The 19,941-nt window shown below is 39.8% G+C and overlaps 1 protein-coding gene across 4 annotated transcripts in view; it reads right to left on the reverse strand.

The window, feature by feature from the left end:
- The window catches only part of RNF138 (ring finger protein 138), a 40,698-nt gene that overhangs the window by 3,545 nt on the left and 17,212 nt on the right, over window positions 1-19,941 (reverse strand). For 2 of the 4 annotated variants that reach the window (XM_033178048.1, XM_033178046.1), the window contains 5 exons: window positions 18,280-18,445; window positions 16,351-16,466; window positions 4,525-4,581; window positions 2,954-3,065; window positions 1,002-1,109 (listed from right to left, as the gene is read on the reverse strand). In XM_033178048.1, coding sequence (XP_033033939.1) covers window positions 1,002-1,109; window positions 2,954-3,065; window positions 4,525-4,581; window positions 16,351-16,466; window positions 18,280-18,417 — 531 coding nt within the window. In that variant the 5' untranslated portion in view covers window positions 18,418-18,445. Of the gene's footprint in view, window positions 1-1,001; window positions 1,110-2,953; window positions 3,066-4,524; window positions 4,582-11,850; window positions 11,934-16,350; window positions 16,467-18,279; window positions 18,446-19,941 lie in introns of all 4 variants that reach the window. The other 2 variants (XR_004429213.1, XM_033178047.1) reach the window with 2 other exon arrangements.

Below are 19,941 nucleotides of genomic sequence, written 5' to 3' on the forward strand. Positions count from 1 at the left end.
AATTTTTTGTATTTTTAGTAGAGATGGGGTTTCACCGTATTAGTCAGGATGGTCTTGATCTCCTGCCTGACTAATCACCTTGTGATCCGCCCACCTGTGCCTCCCAAAGTGCTGGGATTACAGGTGTGAGTCACCACGCCCTGCCTAGATTACCTACTTTTCTATGGCAAGGTAAAACAACTTGACAATTAGATCAAAAGTGGTTCACAAATTTTTGTATTTCCAAATACATTACAATCTTTCTTACAATCTAGAGAATTTAATAATAATCTAGAATCAACACTGGAAGGCAGACAAAAATGTAGATTTTGTTCATGTCACTGTGCTTACCTAAACTGGAAAACAAATAGCCATTCTTTGTCAGGACTAATTTTAAATAAAGTTTTGATTAAACTGAAGTTGAATAAAATGCAATTTAACAATTAATAAAACAGGTATTCACCTAATTTTAAAAGTACATCACACATATTTAGAAGTAGAAATTAATCCATTTTGCTCTATGAATTCATTTTTACATTATACAACTTCTCTTACACTCTTAGTCTCTTTGTAACCTAGCTTTGCCTGATAACTAAGCTCCCTCGTATATGTCTTACATGTTTGTTAGATGTGAGAAATCTAAGATTTCTAGCATAATACAAGCAACTTATATGACATGAGAAATGTATCCTCCATATGTTGTACCAATTTTACTTCTCTTGTAGGTACAATTTTCCCTTAAATCTACACAGAGTTTTCATGTAAATCATCATTTTGCTAATCTGGGTGCTTGCTGTTCCTCTATTAATTCTCTCTAGTACAGGAGGTAGAGAATAAACTCCATTTTTACCATTTCTACAAGCTAAAGTTCACCAATATTATTAAAAACCTAAGAACTTGCTCTAAATCCATCCAGTAAGATACAACAGCTTGCCACAAAATTTAAGTCTAGATTTAAAAAAAAAGTTATTTTAACTTCAATATTTAAACAGTACTTTTTTAATCTTGAAGAAATCACTTACCACAAATTCTCCATAATCAAACTGATGTCTCTGATTTAGATGACTAACAAAATTTCTGGTAATCTGGCTAGGATCTCCCCAAGGAAGAGACACACAAATGGGACATGTCTATAAGAAACGGATTGTTTTAAACAAAAATTAATAAAAACAATGAAATATTATACAATTATTGAGACTATTAAAATAGAACAGGGATATGTAACCAAAAATATCTACATAAGAAGCATTTTTAAAGGCCAAGTTCCATGACTAGATCATTTCCCAATTAATTACCTTAGATAAATGACATTAATCTAACACAGTAAGAATACCATTCTATTCCTTAAATCTCTTATTACACAAATGTTTCAACAGAAACAGCACATCTAGCTTTTAATAATACCAACTGTAATGATAGTTATCACTAACTGGTTGCCTGCAACATACCCAATATATTATCTCATTTGATCTATACAATAATCATATAATTAGCATTAGTTTTATTTCATTTGTAAGTAAAATAAAAATGAAGTAAACTGGAAATTTTACTTTAAATTGTATCCTTAGTTTTTCTTTTCTTTTTTTAAACTAGAGACACGGTCTCGCTGTTGTCCAGGCTGGGTCTCAAACTCCTGGGCTCAAGCAATCCTCCTGCCTTGGCCTCCCATAGTGCTGGGATTCAAGGCGTATGCCACCACACCCAGCCATATCCTTACATTTAAATGAAGTACATCTTAAAAAGTGAATGGATAACATAATTGTAGTAACACAAAAAAAACCTTCAGTAATTAAACTCTAGTCAAAGTTTATGATATATCGAATATTAGGCAGAAATGAATAAAAATTTGGTAATCCAATATAAAACTAAGTAAAATCTTAAATAAGAGCGAGATTTCCTGGAACTTCTTTGGCACTGTATTTGTCTAAGCATAACTGAACCCATTCTAATAAGCAAAGTAGGTAGTACACCTTCTTAGGTGGTATGTGAGAGCTTAAGATCATCCTCAATGGTTATTGAAGCATATTCTTTTTATCTTCTTTATTTTTAAATAGACAGGGTCTCACTACGTTGCCCAGGCTAGTCTCAAACTCTTGGGCTCAAACAATCCTCCCCTCTTGGCCTCCCAAAGTGCTAAATTACAGGCATGAGCCACCATGCCCAGTCCTGAAGCATATTCTTTCACAACTCTTCCTAGCATACTCAATAATTTAACAACTTAGAAATACCTACAGTTCTTATTGGTAACATTTTCCTTCCTATTCTTCTTTCTGAAGACAGTATTTATATATCAAAATGTTCAGCTGAAAGGGAAATATCTCTCCCAGCTCAGTTTCTCCTGGTCCATTCACAGCTGAAATAACTTACCTGTGAAACACTTCTAGGATCCTTGTATGCTGGAATCCTGAATTCTGCTCTATCTCCCTCACTATCAAAAAGCTCTCACCATTTTCTTACATACCCTCAAAATGTCATAAAAAATATGTAGGCATCAAATAGAAAGTCTAAGTCTTTTCTTTCCTTGCTTTATGCATTCACATACTATATTCTGCAAGAAAACAATAAAAAGACCTGCTGACTTTATTCTTACTTATAGGTATTTTCACCTATAGCAATCTACCTGACTAGATCTACTTGTCTGCCATCTACAGAGCAAGTAGTAACTGAGGCCTCAATAGACAGGTTGTGCTATTGCGCAGGAATGAGTTCCCAGTTCATCTTTCATTACTTCACTCTTCTCCAGACTGCTATATTACCTCACAGTATGCATCTCCCTTTTTATAACGAGTTACTGCAATTTTAAATATCTCATTTTGCTTCACAGTCATCAATCCTTTGTTGACAAAAATCTACCTTACTGATAAGGCCCCAACCAAATATAAATCAACTACTTTCCCTCGTATACATAAAGTGAAATAAATAGAACAGCATGTTTTATTCTAAGCAGAAGACTGTCTTAAATATATGTACTTACCACAGGAACTATCTGAAATAGGTGATTACTGTTACAGTGATCCAGTAAACGCTGTCTGGTAAAATTTGATTCTTGACACAGGGGACACTTAAAAGTAGGATGACCAGAAGAACTATAAAACAATTTTAAATGAAACATACTTAATTCAAAATCATAACATAAAAATAATGCTCTCCTGTTTTTTGAGGAATCACTACACATTTTTTAAAAAGTTATCGTTAGACTATTCAAAGATTCTCTCATTTTGAACATGTTTTCAGGAAATGATGCATTACAGAGGTTCCCAATCTCAGTTTACAGTACTTTTAGTGTCCTCAGTAAATTTTTTCATGGTGTCTCTAGGTCAAAACAAAAACAAAACCAAAAACCTAGCTGGCTCCATTTATTACGTAGTTAGGTCCAAACTTAATTGTAGTCGTTTGTGTGATGCCAATAGCTGTCATTGTATGTCCCTTGAAAATTTTTAATATTCTGTAGTATTCCACATTTTGCAAACCTTATATCTAGGAACTTAAAACTTCTTTTTTTTTTTTTTTTTGAGACGGAGTCTGGCTCTGTCACCCAGGCTGGAGTGCAGTGGCCGGATCTCAGCTCACTGCAAGCTCCGCCTCCCGGGTTCACGCCATTCTCCTGCCTCAGCCTCCCAGGTAGCTGGGACTACAGGCACCGCCACCTCACCCGGCTAGTTTTTTGTAGTTTTTAGTAGAGACGGGGTTTCACCGTGTTAGCCAGGATGGTCTCGATCTCCTGACCTCGCGATCCGCCCGTCTCGGCCTCCCAAAGTGCTAGGGATTACAAGCTTGAGCCACCGCGCCCGGCCGGAACTTAAAACTTCTAAAAGACTTCCACCAATATCGTATCTCTAATAAATATCAGGCCCTAGGAATCCAACATCCAAAATTCAAAGGAAAAGCAAAAAAAGCACTGATCATGAGAATGAAATACTTGAAAACATTCTAAGGATCAAGCATCACTGAGTTTTAATACTTCTGAATTTCAGGAAGGGACAGTTCAACATGGACAACTTTACCTGAATAATGTGTGGAAGAAACCTGACCACAGTGAAAGAGAATAGCTAAACTCTTTTAACCTAATGTGATTCTTAAAAGCAGTAACTGCATTTTCTATTTCTAAACTGCTAACTTCAAACACTATGCCTAATGATTTAACTGAATTTTTAAAGTTTAATTTACAGCCAGGCGCAGTGGCTCATGCCTGTAATCCCAGCACTTCGGGAAGCCTAGGCAGGTAGATTATCTGAGGTCAGGAGTTCGAGACCAGCCTGGCCAACATGGTGAAACCCTGTCTCTACTAAAAATACAAAAATTAGCCAGGCATGGTGGTGGGCGCCTATAATACCAGATACTCAGGAGGCTGAGGCAGGAGAATCACTTGAACCTGGGAGGCGCAGTTTGCAGTGAGCCAAGATCACACCACTGCACTCCAGCCTGGGCAAACAAAGCGAGACTCCGTTTCAAAAAAAAAAAAAAAAGTTTAATTTAAAAAGCTATTTGATAATGTGATAAATATAATATTATTTGCTAAAGTGGCAGGATTTTTCAAAAGCTTACCTTGTATTCTCTTGGTAAGTTTCTGTGTTATCAGATGTGGATGTTTCACTCCTATTGCTTAAGAAGCACAGGGGGAAAAGTTAGTACCTCAAAGTAATGAAAACACATTAAAGGTTCATTATCTTGAACCATTAATGAAGAAGACTAGTCTGAATTTGTTTTAAAATTCTGAACTGGGCCGGGCGCGGTGGCTCAAGCCTGTAATCCCAGCACTTTGGGAGGCCGAGACGGGCGGATCACGAGGTCAGGAGATCGAGACCATCCTGACTAACATGGTGAAACCCCGTCTCTACTAAAAAAATACAGAAAACTAGCCGGGCGAGGTGGCGGGCGCCTGTAGTCCCAGCTACTCCGGAGGCTGAGGCAGGAGAATGGCGTAAACCCGGGAGGCGGAGCTTGCAGTGAGCTGAGATCCGGCCACTGCACTCCAGCCTGGGCGACAGAGCCAGACTCCGTCTCAAAAAAAAAAATAAAAAATAAAAAAAATAAATAAAATTCTGAACTTCAATACTCCTTTTTCCTATTGGGTCCTTTAAAAAACAAAATCTGAACTTCAAATGGTTCTGAACTATGAAATAATTACAATATTAATTACTTTTAAATAAACTGCTTACTAGATTCTTATTCATGTTCTTTAAAATTAACTTATGCAGTTACAGAAGTATGGAGAATTTTGCAGAATTACCTTAAATCCCATTCCTCTACCTTTACCTAGACTAGTAAGCCTTTAAATGCTAGGGTAGACTCAAGAATTTGTGAACTTTTTTACTTGAAACTAGGACATGGTACAAGGTTATGCCCTCCAAAGTGGAGTAATTTAAGAAAATATGTAAATGTTCATTATGTTTGTATTTTATTTCCAAAAAGGAAAGAAACCAGGCTTCACTAACATTTAATATATAGAACTTGACATCTCTACTTTTACCATATGCCAAAGAGTCATGTGTCATATGGAATATCAGAGGAATCCTGAGGGAAGAGTAAGTATTCCATACAGGGACTGTCACTTGTGTGCTACATAATTTGATTAATGAGGTCAATTTTTATTTATTTATTTATTTTTTGAGATGGAGTCTCAATCTGTCGCCCAGGCTGGAGTGCAGCGGTGCAATCCTGGCTCACTGCAACCTCCGCCTCCTGGGTTCAAGCAATTCTTCTGCCTCAGCCGCCCAAGTAGCTGGGATTACAGGCGTGAGCCACCACGACTGGCTAATTTTTGTATTTTTAGTAGAGATGGGGTTTTGCCATGTTGGCCAGGCTGGTCTTGAACTCCTGAGCTCAGGTGATCCGCCCACCCCAGCCTCCCAAACTGCTGGGATTACAGGCGTAAGCCACCACACCCAGCCCAGTGTGGTCAACTTTATAAAAGCAAATGTCTTTCAACAGTAGAAATCTTAACACAGTAATAAGATAGGTAGTGGCTAAGAAAAAATTGTACAACACAGGTTGGTTCTATATCTCAATGCCAAAGTTTAAAAAGTTGAACTTAAACTGGTTATTCATTTTTCCTTTATAAAAAGACAAGGAGTACTATATCATCTACCTAGCAGCTGATCTTTCTTTTCTGTTTACTTTCATAATAAATGTGTACACAACAATGTGTACACAGTGAAAAGGCACCATTCCAATGACACTCAATTCACTTCTGTGAAGATAACCATGTTATGTCTCCACACATAGCCCAAGTAAGCAAGCAAACTTCACTGTTAAAATATATAACCTGGCTGGGCGCAGTAGCTCACGCCTGTAATCCCAGCACTTTGGGAGGCCGAAGTGGGCGGATCACGAGGTCAGGAGATCGAGACCATCCTGGCTAACACGGTGAAACCCCGTCTCTACTAAAAATACAAAAAAATTAGCCAGGCGTGGTGGCGGGTGCCTGTAGTCCCAGCTGCTGGGGAGGCTGAGGTAGGAGAATGGCGTGAACCCAGGAGGCGGAGCTTGCAGTGAGTCGAGATCGCACCACTGCACTCCAGCCTGGGCAACAGAGCAAGACTCCGTCTCAAAAAAAAAAAAAAAACATAACCCAGCCTGGGCACAGTGGCTCACACTTGTAATCCCAGCACTTTGGGATGCCGAGGCAGGCGGATCACAAAGTCAGGAGTTCGAGACCAGCTAGCCAACATGGTGAAACCCCGTCTCTACTAAAAACAAAAATTAGCCAGGCGTGGTGGCGGGTGCCTGTAGTCCCAGCTGCTGGGGAGGCTGAGGTAGGAGAATGGCGTGAACCCAGGAGGCGGAGCTTGCAGTGAGTCGAGATCGCACCACTGCACTCCAGCCTGGGCAACAGAGCAAGACTCCGTCTCAAAAAAAAAAAAAAAACATAACCCAGCCTGGGCACAGTGGCTCACACTTGTAATCCCAGCACTTTGGGAGGCCGAGGCAGGCGGATCACAAAGTCAGGAGTTCGAGACCAGCTAGCCAACATGGTGAAACCCCGTCTCTACTAAAAACAAAAATTAGCCAGGCGTGTAATCCCAGCTACTTGGGAGGCTGAGGCAGAACTGCTTGAAACTAGAAGGTGGAGGTTGTAGTGAGCTGAGATTGTGCCACTGCACTCCAGCCTGGGCAACAAGAGTGAAACTCCATCTGAAAAGAAAGTACATAACCCAAATAGACTATTAAACTACTATTTGCACCTTTCTGGAACTAAAAACCTGCTCTTCAAAATAAAGTCAAATTACGGAGAGTGCATTTATTAAGGGAGTGTTATATGATTTTGTTACCAAAAACAGCATGTGTCACCAATTAAAGAAAAACAACTCATATCTATACATTTAAAATTGGTAGATTTTTCTAACCAGCTTAAAAATCTTCCAAATTGGCTGGGCGTGGTGGCTCAAGCCTGTAATCCCAGCACTTTGGGAGGCCGAGACGGGCGGATCACGAGGTCAGGAGATCGAGACCATCCTGGCTAACACGGTGAAACCCCGTCTCTACTAAAAATACAAAAACTAGCCGGGCGAGGTGGCGGGCGCCTGTAGTCCCAGCTACTCAGGAGGCTGAGGCAGGAGAATGGCGTAAACCTGGGAGACGGAGCTTGCAGTGAGCTGAGATCCGGCCACTGCACTCCAGTCCGGGCGACAGAGCGAGACTCCGCCTCAAAAAAAAAAAAAAAAAAAATCTTCCAAATTAACATAATCAATGGTTTTTGAATGCCCTTTAAAAATACTATAACAACTTCTAATTGATTTATAGAACTATAATATCATTGGGGAAGATGCAAATTTCAGCAAGAGTCCTTTTTATATTTAGAAAATAGGTTTAAATTTTGGGGCTTTTTTTTTTTTTTTGAGACGGAGTTTCACTCTTCTTGCCCGGGCTGGAGTGCAATGGCACAATCGTGGCTCACTGCAACCTCCGTCTCCTGGGTTCAAGTGATTCTCCCACCTCAGCCTCCCGAGAAGTTGGGATTACCGGCATGCATGACCACACCCAGCTCGTTTTGTATTTTTAGTAGAGACAGAGTTTCTCCATGTTGGTCAGGCTGGTCTCGAACTCCCGACCTCAGGTGATCCACCTGCCTTGGCCTCCCAAAGTGCTGGGATTATAAGCGTGAGCCACCACACACAGCCAGGATTGAAAATTTTTATTTTATCCTATGGCATACATTTTCCATTTGATCTACTTTTTTTTTTTTTTGAGACAGTCTTGCTCTGTCTCCCAGGCTGGGGTGCAGTAGTGCAATCTTGGCTCATTGCAAACTCCTCCTCCTGGGTTCAAGTGATTCTCGTGCCTCGGCCTCCCAAGTAGCTGGGTCTACTGGCACATGCCACCATGCCTGGTTAATTTTTGTATTTTTAGTAGAGACAGGGTTTTACCATGTTGGCCCAGCTGGTCCTGACCTCAAGTGATCCACCCACCTCGATCTCCCAAAGTGCAGGGATTATAGGTGTGAGCCACCGCACCCGGCCAGTACTACGCATACCTTTAAATAAACAAACACTGGGGGTACATACTCAATTCTTTTACTGATAGGGTAATGCAATCACAAAACTTCTGATTTAAAGCATTTAATACCAAAGTTAATACCCTTTTTAAACATGTTCTCCCTTCTATCTACCATTGTAACTCTCAATTTTTCCATTATTACTATCATTATCATCATTCTAGTTATTCCTAGTCATCCTTGTTTCATGCCTGGCCTGTTGTATCCATCATGCCTGCTCATCCTTGTATCATGCCTGCTCATTTAGCTCGGAAGAGGTTCAACAATAGAAAATCAATTACTGACAGTAAATTATTATTTTTTTAAAAATTATATGATTTTATCAGATACAGAAACACCAATAAAATTCAATCTCCATAATAAAACAAAAACAAAAGTTTATTTTCCCATAGTTATGTCTGTTGCTTTTAAATTTAATGTTCTATATCTCACTTGGTTTACTGCATTCAATAGGATCTCTATCCAATGTTAAATAGTAAGCACAATGCTTTTTTTTTTTTTTTTTGAGACGGAGTCTGGCTCTGCCGCCCAGGCTGGAGTGCAGTGGCCGGATCTCAGCTCACGGCAAGCTCCGCCTCCTGGGTTCACGCCATTCTCCTGCCTCAGCCTCCCGAGTAGCTGGGACTACAGGCGCCCGCCACCTCGCCCGGCTAATTTTTTTGTATTTTTTAGTAGAGACGGGGTTTCACCGTGTTAGCCAGGATGGTCTCGATCTCCTGACCTCGTGATCCGCCCGTCTCGGCCTCCCAAAGTGCTGGGATTACAGGCTTGAGCCACCGCGCCCGGCCAGCACAATGCTTTTTAAAAATACAAATGCCTAGACTCCAGATATCAGAATATCTGGAACTCTAGCCAGATGTATATATGTTTTTCATTTCATACATGATTCTGATTTGAGTAAAACTATTTAATGGGGAAATCTTAAATTCAGGGTAATACTGACATGGAGCAGATAAACTGTAAAACTAAAAGATCTATGCTAAAAAACTATAGTAAATATTATACTTATTTGTAAAATTATAGGTGTATTCCCACTAAAATCAGGAACAAGAAAAAGGTGCCTGCTATTTAACACTGAATAGAAAACCTACTCAATGCAATAAATCAAGTATTATATAGAACAGTAGGTTTAAAAGGAGCAGACAAAACTGTGGGAAAATATGATTTAAGGGCTCATTTTTATAGCAACAAAAACTATAAGGTTTTACTAGAAAAAGATATAAAACATTTACTCATGTTCTAAATGAACTGTTAATGCATTTTTTTAAAATGAGAGGCTGGGCGCAGTGCCTCACTCCTGTAATCCCAGCACTTTGGGAGGCTAAGGCAGGCGGATCACCTGAGGCCAGGAGGCCGAGACCAGCTTGGCCAGCATGGCGAAACTCTGTCTGTACCAAAAATACAAAAATTAGCCAGGCATGGTGGTGCATGCCTGTAGTCCCCGTTACTCGGGAGTCTGAGGCAGAAGAATCACTTGAACCCAGAGGCGGAGGTTGTAGTGAGCTGAGATAGCAGCACTGCACTCCAGCCTGAGAGACCGAGTGAGACTCTGTCTCAAAAAAATAAAAATAATAAAGAAAATAAAATGAGAAAGAGGCCAGGCACCATAGTGGCTCATGCCTGTGATCCCAACACTTTGGGAGGCTAAGGTAGGAGGACTGTTTGATCCCCAGAGTTTGAGATCGGTCTGGGCAACACAGTGAGACCCTGCTTTAATAAAATAAAAAATTGAGAGGTCATATTTCTAGAGGAATGAAAAATGGATCACCTTCTACTGCCACCCCCCCCCCCCCCCACCGCCAGAAAAAACACTAGAATGCAGAGATGTGTAGAACAGAAGTGGCATTATAAATCAGTAGACAAAGAACCAGCTCCTCAATGAATGGTACCAAAACAAATGGTTTATCACAGGGAAAATTTTTCCTACCTCACATTATACATCTCAAATAAATGTGAAAAGCTCAGCTTTTAAAGTTTAAGAAGAAAATATCTTTTATAACCTTGATGTAGAAAAAATTTCTCGGCCGGGCGCGGTGGCTCAAGCCTGTAATCCCAGCACTTTGGGAGGCCGAGACGGGCGGATCACAAGGTCAGGAGATCGAGACCATCCTGGCTAATACGGTGAAACCCCGTCTCTACTAAAGAATACAAAAAACTAGCCGGGCGACGAGGCGGGCGCCTGTAGTCCCAGCTACTCGGGAGGCTGAGGCAGGAGAATGGCGTAAACCCGGGAGGCGGAGCTTGCAGTGAGCTGAGATCCGGCCACCGCACTCCAGCCTGGGCGACAGAGCCAGACTCCGTCTCAAAAAAAAAAGAAAAAAAAAAAAAGAAAAAATTTCTCAAGCATGATATAAAAAGAAAATTAAGGAATATACATATACATGTAAATACAAGTGCTGTAATCCCAGCACTTTGGGAGTGTAATACATGTAAATACTTTTCTATGTCAAAAGACACCATACAAAACCAGCCAAAGACTAAACAAAGATATCTGCAATGCATGTAACAAAGGATTTTTTTTTTCTTTTTTTGAGACAGAGCCTCGCTCTGTTGCCCAGGCTGGAGTATACTGACACAATCCCAGCTCACTGCAACCTCGACCTCCCAGGTTCAAACAATTCTCCTGCCTCAGCCTCCTGAGTAGCTGGGATTACAGGTGCGCATCACCACGCCCAGCTAATTTTTGTATTTTTAGTAGAGACAAGGTTTCACCATGTTGGCCAGACTGGTCTCAAACTTCTGACCTAGTGATCTACCCACCTCGGCCTCCCAAAGTGCTGGGATTACAGGTGTGAGCCACCGCGCCAGCATTATCATTATTTTTTGAGAAAGAGTCTTGCCCTATCTCCCAGGCTGGAATGCAGTGGCCAGATCTCGGATCACTGCAACCTCTGCCTCCCGGGTTTAAGCAGTTCTCCTGCCTCAACTTCCTGAGTAGTTGGGACTACAGTTGTGTGTCACCACGCCTGGCTAATTTTTTTATTTTTAGTAGAGACGAGGTTTCACCATGTTGGCCAGGCTGGTCTTGAACTCCTGACCTCAGGTGATCTGCCCACCTCAGCCTCCGAAAGCTGGGATTACAGGCGTGAGCCACTGCACCCAGCCATAACAAAAATTATCCAGAATATATGAAGAATACCTATAAACAAGAAAAAGAACATTTTAATACTATGCCAGATTTCTTCATAGTTATTTAGCCACTTAAAATATTAAACAATCTGGAGGGAAATTTATTAGGAAAAATAAAAGACTGATGGCAATTTTCCTTTTTTAGTTTTTGTGAAGAGCTGTATTTGAAAAAAACTGTATGAGCCTACTGATACCCAGTTATTAATGTTTACAAAGAGTCAAAATTAGTAGGAAGTCTGAAAACAGACCAAATGATTTCCAAGGAAGATAAAATTGAAATGTCTTCTGTATCTTAATTATTACATTCATCTTCCCTCCTCCTCCCCACTTCCTGTGGTTAAAGAAAACAAAAATATATAACCTTACGTTAGAAGCAGAATTTTGTTATAAAATAGGAATGGCCTTAGTAAAATTAGCACTGCTATCTAATTATTATGAGAAACTACCCCACACCAGTGAAATAATTTTGCTAAAACATCCTCCAATATTTACTAATTTATAGTAAACAGTACTACTCTGAATGATATGAATGAAAGTGGCACAGATTATTTTAGATAGCTCAACTGGAAGTTATAGCTTACAGTTAGATATATGGAAAAAATAATGTCTGTTTTACTGATTCCTGTATATTCAATAACACATGGAGTGTGTCCAGTACTTCAGAAGGTATAATAAACAGTATGAATTCGTGAAATGATCTATGAATTTATTTTGCAATTTTTTTTTTCTACTCAGATAATGCCACTTTTAGAATTTCCATAGCCATGCTCTATTCAGCTGTCTTCTTCAGGTTCTGGTATCTATTTTCTCCTCTCTCCTGCTTTCAGCAGACCCAGAGCACACCATTATTCCCTGTGGCTTCCTATACCCTACTTATATAGTGTACCTAATATACTATTCTTCGAAAATAGTCCCTTTACTAAATTATCCTCAAATTGCATAATTACAGCCCACTGTTTCCTGCTCGGACCATGAGTATACCATGGATCATATCTTATTTTTCCTACCATTAAAACAAACAAAAAATTTCTGGCTGGGCGCGCTGGTTCATGCCTGTAATCCCAACACTTTGGGAGGCCAAGACAGGTGGATCAATCACCTGAGGTCAGGAGTTCGAGACCAGCCTGGCCAACATGGTGAAACCCCATCTCTACAAAAAATACAAAAATTAATTAGTTGGGAGTGGTCGTGGGCACCTGTAATCCCAGCTACTCGGGAGGCTTAGGCAGGAGAATCACTTGAACATGGGAGGTGGATGTTGCAGTGAGCTGAGATCGTGTCATTGTACTCCAGCTGGGCAACAAGAGCAAAACTCTGTCTACAAATAAATTAAAAATAAAAATAAAAATAAATATTTCTGGCTGGGCATGGTGGCTCATGCCTGTAATCCCAGCACTTTTGAGAGGTCAAGGCAGGTGGATCGCCTGAGGTCAGGAGTTTGAGACCAGCGTGGGCAACAAATTGAGAACCCCATCTCAATTTGTTTAACACCAAACCCCCCCCGCCCCCCAAAAAAATCAAAAATTAGATGGACGTGGTAGCATGCGCCTGTGGTCCTAGCTACATGGGAGGCTGAGGCAGAAGGATTGCTTGAGCTCAGGAGGTTGAGGCTACAGTGAGCCATGTTCACACCATTGCATTCCAGCCTGGATGACAGACCAAGACCCTGTCTAAAAACAAAACAGAACAAACAAAATACATTTAAAAATTAAAAAAAAAAAAACACTTTTCCTTCCTTTGCCAATTTTCTTACTGACTAAAAATCCATATGCAAACTCAATTATTCCATTGCAATCAGAACTCTGCATAGGATATAGAAATAAATAAGACTAAAAAGCTCATTCTAGGTGAGGAGACAGGCTGAAATAAATAAATAAATACAATAAAGTTTAGATATCTAATAGCATAAAGAACAGTTCTACCAAGAAGAAGAAATTCTAGAGTTCAGGAAGAATTTTACCAAGTAGCTAATACTTGGTCTAAGTCTTCAAGGAGAAGAAAAAAGTCGACCAGCTGGCAAAATGCAGGTTGGGATATTACTGGTAAAAGTGTGGAGGTGAGGGAGTGATAATGATGATGATGAGGAAGAAATAACATTTTTCAAGCAAAGTACCATTCAAGTTTCTTTACCTGTATTAACTCATTTATTAACTTCAACCCAATGAGGTCCTAACATCATCATCGCCTCTCATACCTTTCCCTAAACAGATGAGATAACTGTGGCAGTTTCTTGCCAGTGTAATACAATTAGTAAGTGACATCTGAAATTTGAACCCAGCACTCTGGGTCCAAGCCTACATTTTTAACCACAGTCATATTGTTTTTCGGCAAAGATACGGAACAAATAATTCAACATGGCTAAGGCATGTGATGCAATGACGGATAACCAAGAAAGAGCTATAAAAAGAGAAGAAAGGGCCAGATCAGAAAGGCTTTGGAACAAGGAATTTTGTCGTGTGTGTGTGTGTGTTTTAGACGGAGTCTGACTCTGTCGCCCAGGCTAGAGTGCAGTGGTGTGCTCTCGGCTCACTGCAACCTCCGTTTCCTAGGTTCAAGTGATTCTCCTGTCTAAGCCTCCCAAGTAGCTGGGAATATAGTCACGTGCCACCACGCCCGGCTAATTTTTGTATTTTTAGTAGAGACAAGGTTTCACCATATTGTCCAGGCTGGTCTTGAACACCTGACCTCAAGTGATCTGCCTACGGTGGCCTCCCAAAGTGCTGGGATTACAGGTGTTAGCCACTGCGCCCAGCCGGAATTCTGTCTTTTATACTTCATTAATATTACTTTGGCGATAGAATGCAACACAGATTAGAGGATAACTACCAACTAAAAGGCTATTATCATAGTTCGAGTGAGAGATGATGAAGGCCTGAGCTAGGGAAGTGACAAGATAAAATAAAAGTATAGATGAGGAATATTGCTATTAGGAATCAAGTGTCTATGACCAAGTGGATCTAAGAAGTAAGGGGGAGGAAGGCCTGTCTCCTGACAAGAAAATTTGGTCAATAAAAGCAGTGATTATAGTCATGTACACTAAGACCTTTACTAAAGCTGGGGATATGCTCAACAAGACAAACACCATCCCCTCACTTAAGAACAATCTATTGGGTAAAAAAGCAGATAGGAAATTACAATAAAGTAGAAGTACAACAATAAGAAAAACATAGAAATGAAGAAACCCAGAAGGACTAAAAAAAACTACAAGAGCAACAAATTTCAACCAGATTTCCTTGACACTAACAAATCAAGTAAAATGAGAACCTTAAAAGTTTTTTCAGACTAGGCAATCAGAAAATTACTACAGATCTTTACCAGACAATCACTAAAGATCTTACCAGAAATTGCAATGATTTTGGGAACTATATGATAAGGTATATCATGTAGTTATGATATAACTATCATATCATAGTAGAGAAGACACCCAATGTAGTATGATCAACATGAAGTGCTCACGGGCGGTTAAGTTACTAAAAATTAGCAATAGGTAAAATGAAAAGCCACTAAAATAAAATCTTAGAGACTGCTTAACATACTGCTTACTGGGAACTTTTCTATAATGGTGGCAATATTGTCTTTCCTTACACAGTTATGTGTGTGCTTACTACTGAAGTTTTCAAAATTAACAATGCACTGTTATAGGGATACATGCATGGGTGATGATACATAAAGAAAATCAGGCCGGGCGCGGTGGCTCAAGCCTGTAATCCCAGCACTTTGGGAGGCCGAGACGGGCGAATCACGAGGTCAGGAGATCGAGACCATTCTGGCTAACACGGTGAAACCTCATCTCTACTAAAAATACAAAAACTAGCCGGGCGAGGTGGCGGGCGCCTGTAGTCCCAGCTACTCGGGAGGCTGAGGCAGGAGAATGGCGTAAACCCGGGAGGCGGAGCTTGCAGTGAGCTGAGATCTGGCCACTGCACTCCAGTCCGGGCGACAGAGCGAGACTCCGCCTCAAAAAAAAAAAAAAGAAAAGAAAAAAAGAAAAAAAAAAAAAAAAGAAAATCAAAGGAATGAATAATCCAAATAAGAGGATAGTGGTTGCATCTAGGAGTATACGGTTCGAATGGGCAGGAGCTCACATAGAGATTCTAAAGTTCTGACAAATGTCCTATTTCTTGACCTGGGTTAATAGGTAACTGGATGTTTATCATTTTTTTTTAAACCACAAGTGCATTTTGGCCATTTTTCTGTGTAAAATACATTTCATAAAAATGTTTAATGTACATAAATCTGAAATAAGATACAAATCAATCCAAATCTAGTTGTTTAAAAGAAATGAGACTCAAATAGAACTGCATTGCACGTGGTTTCACTTTTACATGACATTTTAGAATAAAAATTTCAAACTCTAAGTCTATCCCTTAGATAGCAAAGAAAAAATAGGTTGTAGTTTGCAAATACATTACTGAAAAGATTTTTCTATAGTTTTTCAAATCATTTCAGTTGCAAAATCAGTAAGAGAAGAATCTCCAACTTATTTTTTACTCAAAAATGAAAATTCTTAGAATGATTTTAAATAACATAAGCTTAAGTTCATGAAGTTCATCTCCCAGATGAGATCTTACGTGTGCCAAACAGATTTTGAAGGCAAATGCTGTAGTTCTGATACTTGGCAATTCACTTTAAAAACACACGTGTACATACACACACACACATCCCCCCAAATACCTTATCATATAGTTCCCAAAACAATTTCCATTTCAATTATGAAAATTCTGTATTTAGGAATAAGTATTGCTTACCTGTTACCTATTGAATCTTGAGAGATCTGAAAGTTTGGAATGATAGAAGAAACACCATATTCATCCTGATACTTCTTACAAGATTTGTAATGATGTCTCATGCGATAGAATTTAATCTGTAAATTATTAAAATGTGACTTTTAATTTAAAATAGAACTCATAAGATTTGAGATAGTGTCAAAAAGAGGAAAAAAAAACCTTAAATACTCCTTTTAAACAAGAGTTGTATTTTTTTAAAGTAAATGATTTCATTCTTAAGTAGGAGTTAAAAATAGATAATACATTTCTGTTCATTAAATGAAGAGATGGAGAAGAGTCCATCTGTCCATAAATTCACTGCAAAAAATAGCAAATAACTTCACACTTGAAAAGACACTACTAGTAGTAGACAAAAAAATTAAAAGCACTAAGAGGATGCCAGATGCTATTGGGCATCTTATTATTTAACTTCTGCAGCCTGGCAGAGTTAGAAAGCAGTTTAAAAAAATTAAGTTCCTAGCTGGGTGCAGTGGCTCACACTTGTAATCCCAGCCCTTTGGGAGGCTGGGGCGGTGGACTGCTTGATTTCAGGGGTTCGAGACCAGCCTGAGCCAACATGGCAAAACCCCGTTTATACAAAAAATACAAAAATTAGCCAGGTGTAATCTCAGCCATCTGAGGGACTGAGGCAGGAGGATTGCTTAAAGCCTGGGAAGTCAAAGCTGCAGTGAGCCAAGACTGTGCCACTGTACTCCAGCCTGGGTGACAAAGTGAGACCTTGTCTCCAAAAAAAGAAAAAAAAACATTAAGTTCCCAGGAATACTTGGAACATTTTTCAGTTTCTCACTGAGAGGAATAGCCAGAATCTCTCAAGTGTGTTTTCCAGCTTCAATTCATTGCCCTGTCAAACACTTCCTTTGAAAAGATGGAAAGCAGATCTGACTTGTGTGAATGCATGAAATAGCAACCAGTTTTGCTCTGAATTCATTAGCTATTAGAAAAAATGTCAGTGATAAATCTATAGACACATGGATATACTCAAAGCCTAACCACCCCTCACTATTTTATTCCTTCTCCAAATGATAGAACAATAAAATCTAGATTAGAGAATTAATGCTGGTTATTTGTTAACACTTGATTTTCCTACAGGTTCCTTAAAATTAACCAAATATTTTGTGATTTCTTTTTTTTTTTCTGACAGTTTTGTTCTTGTTGCCCAGTGTGGAGTGCAATGGCACAATCTCAGCTCACAACAACCTCCACCTCCTGGGTTCAAACAATTCTGCCTCAGCCTCCCAAGTAGCTGGGATTGTAGGCATGCACCACCACACCAGCTGATTTTTGTATTTTTAGTAGAGATGGGGTTTCACCATGTTGGTCAGGGTGGTCTCGAACTCCTGACCTCAGGTCATCCATCCACCTTGGCCTCCCAAAGTGCTGGGATTATAGGCGTGAGCCACCATGCCCGGAGCTTGTGATTTCTTAAATACATAAATACATAAGTAAAGTGAGCAGCTAGAGAGTTCCTTAACTACATAAATCCATGTGCCCAAACTAGTAACATGTCTATGTGCAAAGCTGCAATAATGATGCTACCATGAGAAAAACTTAAGGGTTGAATTTGTACCAGGATGGGGTTTAAATGAGCTAAATGCCAGCTTGCTAATTTAGTTACTTTAAGTAAGTAATCAATGAGAAACTACTTTTAGAAAAATGCCATGCTAAATATGAAAATCAGTGATTTTTTTTCAGTCTCATTTCTCAGTAAGTTTATAATCTAGTAAGATCTATGACCACAGCTTTTTTTGGCCTTTTCTATACAATTCCCAGCCTAAATACCTTTCATCTTTTCAAAAAAAAACAAAAAAAGCAGCAACCAAGAAAATTCAAACAAGAATTTCAGAGTAGAAACTTGGCTCCCAAAGAAGAGATATGTCACATTTACTCTACCTGTTTTGCACAGCATCTGCAGCTACCAGAAAACTTCCGCATTATATTTTCAAGGTCTAAGGCCCGTTCAGGACATGCTCTCTCTCTTCTAGTCACATTTCCACGACACAGGGGACAATGTGCTCCGCTTTCCCTCATTGCAGTCAGGAAACATTTTCTACAGAAGCTAAATCAAACATTGTGACACATTAATTACAGAAAAAAATTACTCTTTTCATCTCTATAAATACAAACAAGTGATTATAAACATGTATTCAAATTAAATAAGTTAGGCTACTCATATGCACATAAATCTCAGAAGTTTAAGAACTGTATATGTAGTTATCAGAGAGTAAGACTGATAACTGGACTAAATGGGAAGATTTTAAAAATTACACTCAAGTCTGCTTTACAACTTCCTAACACAGTATATGATGAATAAATATTAATGCTACATATTAATAATATTACTAGAGGAAACATGGTACAAAGGAAGAACTGGATCCTGGCTCTGCCATTTAGTAGCTGTGTAGCATTAATATTTATTCATCATATACTGTGTTAGGCAAGGAGTTGAAGACTAGACTGGGCAACATAGCAAGACACTGTCTCTACAAAAATTAAAAATAAAAAAAATTAGCTGGGTATGATAGCATGCACATCCAGTCCCAGCAACTCAGGTGGCTGAGGCGAAGGATCACTTGAGCACAGGAGGTTGAAGCTGTAGTGAGCTACGCAAGTGCCACTGCATTCCAGCCTGGGTGACAGAGCGATACTGTCTCTCAAAACACAATAACAATTAAAAATATTTAACATAGCCAGAAACCAAAATAACGCAAAGTAAACAAGATGCCAGTTTTCACTTGTCAAACTAAAAACTGATTTTATTTATTTATTTTTATTTTTTTGAGACAGAGCTTCGCTCTGTCACCCAGGCTGGAGTGCACTGATACGATCTTGGTTCACTGCAACCTCTGCCTCCAGGGCTCAAGTAATTTTCCTACCTCAGCTCCCCAGTAGGTGGGACTACAGGCACACACCACTGCGATGGCTAATTTTTGTACTTTTTGTAGAGATGGGATTTCGCCAGTTGCCCAAGTTAGTCTTGAACTCCTGAGTTCAAGTGATCCAGCCGTCTCGGCCTCCCAAAGTGTTGGGATTACAGGCGTGAGCCATGGTGCCCAGCAAAACTAGTTTTAAAAATAGTAAAAGTAACCAAATCTGGGCACAGCAGCATGTACCTGTAGTGTTAGCCACTTGGGAGGCTGAGGTGGGCGGGTCTCTTGAGCCAATGAGTTCAAGGCCCACCTGGGTAACACAGCATGACCCTGTCTCTAAAAAAAATAGTAATAATAAAACAATGGCCAGGCACAGTGGCTCACACCTGTAATCCTGCACTTTGAGAGGCTAGCGGGGCAAATGGCTTAATCTCACAAGACCAGCCTGAGCAACATGGCAAAACCCCATATCTACTAGCCTGGCATGGTGGCGCATGCCTGTAGTCCCAGCTACCCGAGAGGCTGAGGTAAGAGGATCACTTGAGCCTGGGAGGCAGAGGTTGCAGTGAGCCAAGATTGTGCCACTGCACTTCAGCCTGAGCGACAGAGTGAGTGAGACCTTGTTTCAAAAAAAAAAGAAAAAGACAAAAATGAAAAAGGTAGGAAATACCAAGCGTTAGGGAGG

This window comes from Trachypithecus francoisi, unplaced genomic scaffold (genome assembly GCF_009764315.1).
Source record: "Trachypithecus francoisi isolate TF-2019V2 unplaced genomic scaffold, Tfra_2.0 Lachesis_group19, whole genome shotgun sequence".
Lineage (NCBI taxonomy): Eukaryota > Metazoa > Chordata > Mammalia > Primates > Cercopithecidae > Trachypithecus > Trachypithecus francoisi.